The sequence below is a fragment of the Pagrus pagrus genome (assembly GCF_965226575.1).
Source record: "Pagrus pagrus genome assembly, chromosome: 8".
Taxonomy (NCBI): domain Eukaryota; kingdom Metazoa; phylum Chordata; class Actinopteri; order Spariformes; family Sparidae; genus Pagrus; species Pagrus pagrus.
The window spans coordinates 11595344-11606965 of NC_140192.1; the positions used below are offsets into that span (position 1 = coordinate 11595344).

The 11622-nt window shown below is 39.7% G+C and overlaps 2 protein-coding genes across 2 annotated transcripts in view; both read right to left on the minus strand.

The window, feature by feature from the left end:
- The window catches only part of cspg4ba (chondroitin sulfate proteoglycan 4ba), a 29116-nt gene extending 24228 nt beyond the window's left edge, over window positions 1–4888 (minus strand). The window contains exons 1-2 of the mRNA XM_084359257.1: window positions 4666–4888; window positions 590–753 (exon numbers count right to left, since the gene is read on the minus strand). Of these exons, the coding sequence (XP_084215383.1) occupies window positions 590–753; window positions 4666–4738 (237 nt within the window). The 5' untranslated portion in view covers window positions 4739–4888. The remainder of the gene's footprint in view (window positions 1–589; window positions 754–4665) is intronic.
- A 2224-nt stretch (window positions 4889–7112) lies between these two features.
- Window positions 7113–11361, minus strand: LOC311260725 (uncharacterized protein). Its single transcript, XM_084358895.1, has 9 exons — window positions 11228–11361; window positions 9814–9841; window positions 9570–9719; window positions 9358–9478; window positions 8961–9173; window positions 8673–8756; window positions 8348–8489; window positions 7986–8148; window positions 7113–7869 (listed from the first exon to the last, which is right to left on the minus strand). Coding segments are annotated over exons 2-9 (1110 nt in total). The 5' UTR covers window positions 9816–9841; window positions 11228–11361; the 3' UTR covers window positions 7113–7634.
- Between the last annotated feature and the right edge of the window lie 261 nt (window positions 11362–11622).

Consider the following 11622-nt stretch of genomic DNA (forward strand, 5'->3'; position numbering starts at 1 on the left):
AATGAGGATTTGGTTCTTTGTATGGTTTTATATAATTATATTTTGAATAGAGTCAGTCATTTTTTTATAATTATATGTCATTTCATGGAATAATGATTAATAATAACAAATAATCAAAATCTAAAATATATATTACATTATATTATAAAGTGATTACAGGACCAGACAAGAGTATACAAGCAGCACACTTCTTAGATTGAAAGGTTTTCATAATCCGAGAAAAATTTAACTAACATACATATCATAATGTTATCAGTCAATAATCAAACGATTACTCAAATACAATAAAACACAGATCTGCTGCTTTCATAATATCCTAGATGCCACTGTGACAAGTGATTGGTATGGAGTAAACACTCAGCTGACACCACGCAGGCTTGTCTGCTTGTGTTACTGTGCTGAGAGACTGACACTGTCAACTGAGATAGAGCAATAGCTTACGGTGGTCAGCGTGTGTGTCTTTTCATGCGCGTGCGTGGTCAAGCACAGAGATCTGTGTGTATTGTAAGCCTGTACATATATGTGCATGTGTGTGCTCATGTATGGTTGAGCACATATACTCATGTGCCGGGGCCACGGATGTACCCACCTGCAGGCGACCAGCATGGAGCTCTAGTAGGAAGAAGTCGGTCTGGCCAGCGGCGAGAAACAGCAGGCCGTTGGTGCTGGAGGTTCGGAAGCGCATGCGGAGTGTGTTATGGTCGGACGACTCCGTTGCCTTGAGCTGTACAAAGCCATCGCCATAGAAGGAAGCTGGAGACGGAAAGATTGGAGAGAGATATGCTTTAAAAAAAAAAAAAAAAGGAAAGAGAGAACAAGAGGGAGAATGTATATGTGTTCAAATATGGTGTTCACAGTCTTTTGGCAGCTGTTGAACCCACGCTTTGAAAGTGAGATGAGTATGAAGAAAAACTGGAACGGAAAGTACAGTAGCAGTGAAAACAGCAAGCGCAGAGCAAGTCAAGTCAAGCATTGTGGTCTTATTATAGCCAACATGTGACATTTAGATATAAAAGCCAGCCTAATTATCATCTTGGCTGTTCTTTACAAGTGGAGAAGACTGTGTGTATGTGGAAAGCATGCTCACACACACACACACACACACACACACACACACACACACACACACACACACACACACAGCTTTCTAACACTGTGCGCAAATTATACCTCACCTGATTTAAAGGAATGTTTTTAAGACTCTTTGGTTCTGCTGAGTTTAGCCTTCCTGGTGGGCCAGTTGAGTACTCAACCGTGATGATTTACATGCTAGCATAGCACAAGAGTATAATTATGATGCATTAAAGGGTTTGAATAATAATCGCCTATAGGATGAAACAAAAGCCTGTGTATTTCGCCTGAATTGCAGGTTTATGTTTCCGCTCGTTTGTTGTGTTTGGGGAAAGTTCCTCCTGGATTGTCCAAAACTGTAGGAGTGACATCGCTGATTTTTAAAGGTATTTGACTTTAATGCCACAAAGGCTGTATACAAACTGGATGTGGAGGTGGCTCGGAGGGAGTCAGACATGTTTGGGCCTGTCCTGCCCTGACAGGAACCTTCAACCTGAACATGAAGCGCTCTGACGTCCCCACATTGTCTCTGGCCCCATGTTCCAGGAAGAGCGCAGCGGACGGACCCAGCTGTTTCTTCTACCTCACCTCCCAGCCATCTCACATCACCCTGTAATCTGGGCTAACGTGCTCTGAAGCTTTATCATCTAAAGCCTCTGTACCCAGGCACCACCAGTTCATCTTCTAATGAGTCCCACGCTTCCTCAAAAGGTTAACAATCATCTACGCCTCTGTGAAAAAACATGTCAGATGAATTTAGATGTATTTATCTTTCATGGCTGAGGGCGAAAAAATGGACGACTGTTAATGGGCCAAAGTGATGAAATGGGGAATATAGATTCAGTTAATGTGAGCTAACGCATTGTTCTCACTCTCAAAAGGGTTAATGCATAATGGGTAGTTAGCTTGACCAAATCCAATCCGTATGGGCGGGGCAGTACAAATTAACACAGTTAAACCAGTAAAGCATGTAAATTAACGCTTCAGGCACATCAATATACAACCATCAATCAACAGGAGCTGATTGCAGAGAGATAACGAAGATCAACTGCATCAAAAATAATGAATCTTCTGATAACATGTATACGATCTCATACTTTCTAATAATATATATGTATGTGCAAAATATATATATACACATAAACATATTCATCCATGTAAAAAAATTCTGTTTCTAACTCATATTCAGCATTGAATGGTAAAGTACCAACTCTCAACTGCCCATGTACAGATGTCATATTTTGTTATCCTTAACATATACAATTAAAGTTTATTATTTTCTCTAATTGTCGATGAATTATTTTGTATTAAAATGCCAGAAAATAGCGAAAAATCACAATTTCCTACATCCCAACGTGACATCTTCCGATGTCTTGTTACGTCCAACCAACAGTTATTAAGTTTACAATCACAGAAGAAGAAACGCAGCAGATTCTCACAATAAAGCAGCTTGAACTGCTGAATATTTTGTTTGAGAAGTGACTTTGAATGAATAATTAACTCACAGTCCTCAAATCCTCAATCCTTTAATTATTAATGACAAAATATCTTACCAAAAGCATAGCTGTAAACAAAGTGCGCAGGTCGTTTGACCAAGATGCATTAATTTGTTTATCACAAACAAAAGTGTCTCAGTAGCTGCACATGTTTTTCAGTGAACCTCAGATGGTTGATCCCATCTAATGTTCCCCACTGTAGCCAGCTCGCATGCATATTTGTGCACACAACCAAAAAATAATTTCTATTGTTTGATTAAATTAAATTTACTGTCATTAACTGACCCGTCAGGTGTAATGTGCGTTTAACAACCGTTACAGCCGGAAATAAACAAATATATCAGCCCGCAGACACGCGCAGCATCCAGCATTACCTATCCTCGCTGTGGCCCTGAGTCAGACTGACTTTATTTCTCATTTATACGACATGTTCATTCATCTGACTGGCTCTGTGTACATAACAGGGGGGGAAGGCATTCCCAACAACTGGCCAAGAGGAACGAAATGACATTTTTCCCTTAAATTCACAAGGATGGGCATGCACGCTCAATTGTATTTTAGTGTTGTCACGATGACGTCATCATTGAATGTCATGTTTAGTTTAAACTAAAGGGTCTCCCACACAGTTCACTGCCCTGTAGGGGACTGGATTCTTCGAGTGCTGTCAAAAAACACGCCAATGAGGTCAATTAAGTGTTTGGAAGAAAACTTGCTTCAGCTTTTCACATGCTGAAACACGGCCAATTTTGGGGAGGGTATGTAAATGAAAGAGCCTGGAAACAATGCCCTCTGATAAACATACCCGTGTACACCTGACTGTGTGCCTCAGGAGACAGAAACAGGAGGCGTTTGGAGGGTGTTCTGTAATCTACATGGTTGCAGGGGCAGTTTTCTCTACGCCGGGGACATTTTTTGGGTGAGATTTCCCAACAACAAAGCTGCTGACCTTTTAGCGAACACAGTTAATTTGAGGGGTACGACTAGTGCTTGTCACTGCCTGTGTGCTCAGTTTATACATCAAAATCAGAGATGCAACTCGACGGAAGTGCCTCTTTGCTTGTTTTTTTTTTGTTTTTTTTAAATTGGGTGACTGTCGTGACTCTCTGTTGCTGATGCATTGTCCACAGCCTTGGACGTGGATGTTTCAGCAGAGGCTTATACGGGAGCACGTAGGATGCACACGATCTGAAAGGCACTGAAGTAAAACAAATGTCTCTACTGTAACTATTTTCAATGAAGGATATGGTGAGTGTGAGTCATGGTGAAATAATTCTTGATTATCCCCGGGGGCAAAGCAGGGATGAATGCTGAATAAGATGACACATGCCCAGGATCAAATCAACCAGAGAGGCTAATGCATGCACACACAGATATATATGATGTACATCTGCAGCTGGAAAAAAAAATAATCCACCTTAGACCTCACAAGGCAGCGACGACTGTCCCTCTCTATGATTTTATTTGCTGTTGTCACAGGCGGATAGTTCTTCCAGTGCAGTGGGCATCACAGTGCCATGTCTGCTGCTGCTGCTGCTGCCTCTAATAAACTGTAATCCTGTGTGTGTGCACCATGCATGCACACATTATCCAGTCTAATGCCAGCCATTTATATAAGGTAAATATTGATGTTATTAGCCTTATTAATTTAATAAAACATCAGTAAAAGCCGAAAAAAAAGAGACTCTGTGGCTGGACCTGCCTGTCCTCAGTCACAATACTGTTAGGTGTTGCATTTAAAGACCTGTGAACTACAACAGCACGTACAGAAAACATATATAAAATGGTACTTTGCCTGCCTTTGGACACACACTCATGATGTTACAGTATTACAGATGTAGTCCGCATGTGAAGGAAATCACAGCCAGTAAGAAGAGGCAAATGGTAATGTTTACGACCATTGAAATAGGTATTTATAACCTGGGAAGTAGCCTTCAGGGTGAAGTTGTTTCCCCAGTAAACTACAAACACTGCAACAAACTCGACAAAGTTAACCAGTCAAATGAAATAATTAACAAACTGTCACAGAAAGCACCGTGAATCTCTCTTTATGAGTGCATGTCGCTTGTTTCATTGAGAAAACAAGAAGTTGTATTGTTACCTCCGGACGCCAGCTCGAGCAGGAGCGACCACCAGAGCAGACCGCGGAGCCACAACTTCTTCTGGGTGTCCATCTTACTTCTTCTCCCGGTGGAAACACTAATGTTAGCGGCACTGAGCGGTTACATATTTACAGACCTGCGCTCACTTCTTCACGCCTCAGCACCGTCAGACACACAACAGCCACCGCTAACTAGTCCCAGCAAATGGTGTGAGAGTGAGAGAGAGGCTGAGAGACAGACTGGACTGTGAAGCTCCGCCGTGCTGCGGGTCCTCCGTAAACTCCGCCTCGTGCGCGGGCGAGTGCGTGTTAATCTCAGTTTTCAAAATAAAAGCGAGAAGGAGGAGGAGGAGGAGGAGAAGAAAGAAAGAAAGAAAGAAGAAGAAGAAGAAGAAGAAGAAGAAGAAGAAGAAGAAGAAGAAGGGGGAGCATTGGGAGAAGAAGAAAGAAAGAAAGAAAGAAAGAAAGAAAGAAAGAAAGAAAGAAGAATAAGAAGGAAAGAAAGAAAGAAGGAAGAAGAGGAAGAAGAAGAAAAAGAAAGAAAGAAAGAAAGAAAGAAAGAAAGGCAGGAGAAAAAAGAAAGAAAGAAAGAAGAAGAAGAAGAAGGGCAGGAGAAAAAAAGAAAGAAAGAAGAAGAAGAAGAAGAAGAAGGGCAGGAGAAAAAAAGAAAGAAAGAAGAAGAAGAAGAAGAAGAAGGGCAGGAGAAAAAAAGAAAGAAAGAAGAAGAAGAAGAAGGGCAGGAGAAAAAAAAGGAAAGAATGAACGAAAGAACGAAAGAAGAAGAAGAGGTAGAAGGAGGAGGAGGAGGAGGAGGAGGAGTGCTGCAGGTCAATTCAACCAAACACCACCATAGGCAGCATAGCTCATAAATAATCTGACTTAGTTAGCTTTTATTAGCCGTCATGTAAGTGCCAAGCCCACAAAATAAATCAAGCTGAAAGTGCTGGGCCTATTTATTAATCGGAAGTTACGATGTTACACAGGTTTTCAATTATAGTCTCACTCGAAAAGCTTCATCAAATTCCCAGTTCAGTCATTTGGTGGCTGTAATAATAATAATAAATCACTTAGTAGCTTTAATTAAAAATTTCAGAGTGGCTGCATTTATCCTGACTTGCAATTGAACAAAATAAATGGTGCAAATGCTGTCTTTAAAGGTGCAATAAGTGCAAATTTTAGTTGAAAACATCCTAAAATGGACTAAAACTATAAACAGAGTTTGAAAAAACAATAGTGTTGATTATGTTACAGAGTTATCCACTTAGGTTAGCATGCTAGCCAGCTAGCCCCGTAGCATCTCCTGTGCTGGTGGTGTAAACACCGAAACTCCCCTGGTGCTCCGAGCTCCCACTCTGTACTGCTAACTGCATGGCTAACTGAGCTAACTAACTAGCTGGCAGTTACAGTTAGCGGGTTACTCTGGTAATATGCTGCCCCATATTTGTTTAGAGTAAGAATTTGACATCTGGCCACTTCTTACATATTGTTGGCAAGTAGTGTGGCATTTAAAAAAGAAGTAGAAGTAGCCTAAGTATTTCAGTGTTATGGTACGGCCCACTTGAAAAAACATTGTAGATTATGTTTAGTATAATCTACGCACCACTTACATTCTAATCTGTAAAGGAAAATTATGAATATTACAGCAATTTACAGTTGATCTCTACAGCAGTCTGTAGCCACAGATGCATCTTTCACTGATATTGTAAAATGTATCATTTAGTTTATCTAAGAGGGGACACGGCAAATTAATAAAACACATGGTTAATTCTTTGTAATGTCTGTCCTTGAAAGGTGCTTTATATAAATAAACATATTGTTATTACTATTGTAATACATTCTTAAAAATGCCAGAATTAGCCAAAAGGCTCTCTTTCATCTGTGGTCCCCGGGCCAAGGTGTTGAAAAGGCTTCCTAAAATACAACAAAGCAAAGAGACAGAACAAGCAGAACAAAACTGGGCACAAAGCAATATGTCACACGGCATGCAGTTTAAAGATTGGAAAAAGAAAGGCAGCTGTTAGGACATTAAAGCCAGTGATGACATATATACACTACATATAGAACGACATGCAAACAAGCAGAACACAGCAAGTTCAGTGCTGACATGTTTATGTATTAATCATCTACTCTCTTGCTCATATGTTCAGATTGGATGTAAATGTGTTCATATTTTGCATTAACAGTTAGATTTTTCCCTCAATAAATTCTGTACATTGTACTTGTGTATTTTAAATGTTTTCAACCAGATTACTACCATACTGATGCTATATATTTACTATAGTAGTATGTAATATGTATAACCAATTCAGATACAAAACTTAAAGTACGAGCATGTGCTAAAAACAAACATTGTACTTGTGTTAAGCATAACAATAGCAATCTAATGTCTAATTTACAACAAGACAAGTGTAAAATGCTTAATTAGTTAATAAAGACAAAAGGCAAAAAAAATTATCAATTCCTTCATGTGGATTTAATTGGTGTAGAATTAAACAGTTATTCAAGATATTACAGTAAATCAAGAACGTTTCATGTTATGAATCCTGGACATTTCAGTAGTATGCATTAGTGTGCTTTAATTGTTTTCTATAATACTGTTATTGCTTCACATATGATTTCACTTCATGTTTACTGATTTTACTTTACTGGAATCTTTATAATGTCACCAATAAGAATGACATAAGAATGATGTTATTTATATCGGAGTCCAGAAAGCAAAGTTGTTGTTTTTTTCGATTATAGATTAAAAATCAATCACATGCATTTCATGAATTTACTCAAATACAATCATAGAAGTGTGCAGATGCTAAATCATTATCATGGAATAACAACCAAAAACATAAAGTTAAACTCAAGGCTAAATATGATTTATTTTGAGGTATTAGAGCGGAAACTGTAAACAAAGTAAGTTTATGGCACAATCAGTAAATATTAAAAATGAATGGATGTTTTTCTGATCTGATGGGACGTCAGCAGGTTCCCATAAGTTTTCTGTACTCCTGTTTGACGCAGCTGTAGATTGGATGGTAGAAGCGCCTGTCTGACACCATGAGGTCGGTGACGATCTCAGTGTGGTCGACTCTGGGTAGCAGGTACAGCGACGCCTTAATGGACATCGAGGTGAGGAGCTCAGAGAACTTTGTGGAAGATTCAACAGGAACAATAATGTCACTGGTCCCGTGGAGCAAAGCGAACGGAGGAACTCTGCCCGAACAGAAAACAAGAGAAGACCGTGGGTGAAAAATGTTCATGTTCAACAGATGCAACAGATTTCATAAACATCACTGTTGGTAAATCCAATATCATTTTATTTGTGTCACCTGCTCAGTTTGTCCTGGCTGAACTCCTTCAGTATGTGTGTTGGTGAGTAGTACGGGAAGTTCTCCACTCCGTTCATGGCTTTGTGCATGGTGGAGACGTATTCAACTGCTCGCATCTGCTCATGCTCATAATGGTCCATGATGTTGTACACACCGCTCAGACCTGTCCAGGAAATACCGGAGATTAACAAAGTCTTCACCAGACTGTGTTTCAAATTAAACTTTGCTGCCCTCAGGTCATACGATAAAAACAAGACAACAATTCAGAACCCAGAAACACAAAAAAACGAGTTTTCTTTAGCGTAAAACGTGGTTGACAACTGCGATTGAAACTTGGTGATGCACTGTACAGAGATCCTTACCAATAACTCCTCTCAACGCCAGTGTAACGTCCCTCTGCTTGCTGGCCTCTATGAAAAGCTCCTCTCTTACATCGATGAGGAACAGTGTGGTCAGAGCACACAAATGTGCACCTGCTGAATGGCCAATTAACACTATGTTGTCCTATAAAAGACAGAAAACAAGACGCCAACAACACTGGGTAAGTTCAAGTTCAAGTCAAAATGATGTAAAACAAACATATCTAACTGAACAAGTATTTTAATTTGTTGGTGAAATAGAAACAGATTTAACAGTTTTTATCTGACAGTTTTCCTCAATTTCCACAGAATACTTCAGATTTCTTACTTTGTCAAAGTTGAACTTTGGTCCACTCTCTTGGGCCCATACCAAGCAATCAGCAATATCTTGGACCATCGCTAAAACGTTCCCCTGGCGATCAGATGAAACCAGCTGTCAGCTCAGATACCAGAGTCACACTTATGATTACATTTCTTATCTGAAGTTTGGGTTACTGCAGTTTCACTCTCACCTAAAGTTCACAGAGTTCTGAGAGGTACTTCTGTCTTCCAGTCATCCATGCTCTACATACAGTATGTGCTATAAATCTTAAATAAGAACGCCTGTAGCTCATACCTTTGGATAGGTTACGTAATCAGGACAAATGACCGTTGCACTAAGTTCTTCAGCCATCTGCCTGGCCAGCAAACAGTAAGTGGATCTTTCTCCGGAGCCCCACGCACCACCGTAGATGAAAACCACCAGTGGTGCAGGCGCATCTTTAGACATGCCCGCATTTGGAGGGTGGTACAAGTCCAGCTTGTTGCATCTGCGGCCAAATGTGATGCCCTTTGAAGGGTCCAGACAGACAAAAATGTCAACTTTAACAGGCAAATTTTCAAGGGACATTGAATGGTGAAAGAGACAAACATAACCGTGTGATTATATTATTTGAGATATTTACGGATGTGTCTCATGGCTATCATACAAAGACACATAAACAAATGAATTGAACAACTTATCCTTAACACACCTTTTCATAATGCTTGCGGTTTTCATCATTCTTGTACCACGACTTCCACTGAAAGTAAAGTCTTCCATACTGGAGATATTTGAGAGTTTCCAGTACAGCTCTGGTCAAACAGTATATTCGCCTGATGGAGAAACCAAACATGAAACAGGGATTTAATAACCAGCTCTTCTTCGTGAGTACATAAACTACATCAGTAGTATTTTCAAAGTTACCTTGGTTTCAGTGCTTCTATGTACTTCTTATATCCAGGCTTGCTGGGCCAGCCATAAAGCCACTGAGCAGCAACAGAGATGGAGTATGGGAGGCCCACCAACATGACACCCACCGTCACAGGAAGTGACATGTGTTGTTTTAACGCAGACCTTCAAAAGCAAAAAAAATAATAATAAAAAATTAAGATATTACTCTTTCAAAAGATATGCCACTGTCAAAATGTTGTATTTGAGAGGCTCTTACATGTTGTGGCTCTGTCGGTCTGTCTTACCTACAAAAATAAAGAGGTAAAGGACACTTATCACTTGTTCTATGGTTATCAAACACACCACAGGTGAATGTAAAATGATAATGAAATGCAGTGCTATACTGTGGTTGCAGTTTCCTGAAGCACTTTCAGTAAAAAAGTTGTCTTCATCCCTCTCCAGATTTTTAACTCTTTGGTTTATCAAGTGAGAGCTCAGATAGACAGTTTCACCATTGAACTTCTGAACCAAAATCAATGTATTAACGTATTAACATTTTTAATTACACATGAATTACTGAGCTTCGCTGCTGGCTCGTTGGAAAGTTAACCATGAACATTACTACTCACTCATTAGTAGTGCTGGGCGGTATGGATTTAAAATAATATTGTGATATTTTTAGGCCACATCACCATATACAACATCTACCTCGATGTTTTGAAGTCTTCCTTCTTTTGACCAAATAGGTCCTACTTACATATCAATATTGTACCAATAATGTAGGGGTGACTATTGATACTTTAACAAAATACTAACACAATGAGGTTTCTGATCAGTAATCATCAGTACTGTGGACTATATGACTAAGAGGGTAAAGGTAAGTATTAGAATAAGTAGAAGATTACATCACGTTACTTAAATGCAGCCTTTAAACCAGGAAAAGACAACATTTATGACATATTACGACAATCAAAGACGATATAAAGTCTCATATCATGATAACAACATATATTGCCCAGCCCTACTTATTAATTCACATTTCTAACTGCTTGATTGTTTATTAAACACTCTCAAGTGTTTTTCAGAGGGTTTTTCACAACATGGCAACCCAAGTGTTTTCCTAATTGACAGCTTCAGGCTTATAGAGCATTAGTAGGTAGTAAATAAAGCATTTATAATAATACTAACAGGTTCAGAAAGGGTGACTCAGAAAGAGGTAGAGGTAACAGTTTTCTTTAGCCTATACGTGTACCAGGACGCCACCTAGTGGGTTTTTATACATTTTATGGCAAGGCTTCAAGCTTCATCAGTGCTACTTCTACTCGGTTTAAGAATTAATAACACCGAAATATCATAGATGAACCTTTTAATAAGGGCTGCTAACAGTAACCTGCATCATAAACTGGCGTTAGCTAACGTTGGCTATGTGCTACAGTGCGTCTAACAATACCATCAAACAAACATCTGTTGTTGTCAGCTGCTTTTATTTCACACTGTCGGTGTTGACTAACGTTAAGTAACTAAGCGAAACGGTGGAAGATTTCGATGTGAACACATCATGCAAACAAAAGAGCTGCTGAAGATAAGTTAGCATTTAGCTAGCAGTGGAGTTTTCCTCAGCTTGCTTATTATTTGCTTCAGAAAAACAACGAGAAAGGTCGAGAAAACACAGGAAGTCAACGCGAACATACCAAGATGTACTCATTAAACGCCCTACATGCCGAAGCCAGTGTCTCGGGATGTTGTGTTATTGATGTTGTGATGTTGTGTCAGATCGATGATGCTGTGGATAACCTCAGCGGACCACCGAGCTGTCCTCCAAAAGCCGGTGCCTGACACATACAAAGATGAATGCGGCAGCGCGGGAGGAGAATCTGCGTTCACTTCCGCTTTGGTAAAAAACCTACAGAGCTACCCGTGTTGTGTAGAAGCGTTGTGAATACTAGCAGGTATGCTGTTTCACTACGAATGAAATACATTATAATTTACTTACTTACTTAGTCATTCACTAATTTAGGTACAAGCGGAAGTGCCCACATAAATAGAATTTGATGTCGCACGGCCTCCTTATCGGTCGGAAAAGACA

Bases quoted from the DNA above. Each gene is read 5' to 3' on its own strand.
- LOC311260725 (XM_084358895.1), bottom strand. The intron at 9,479-9,569 runs GTAACTTTGAAA...TTTCTCCATCAG, and splicing joins ATAGAAGCACTGAAACCAAG to GCGAATATACTGTTTGACCA. The intron at 8,490-8,672 runs GTAAGAAATCTG...TGTCTTTTATAG, and splicing joins CAAAGTTCAACTTTGACAAA to GACAACATAGTGTTAATTGG.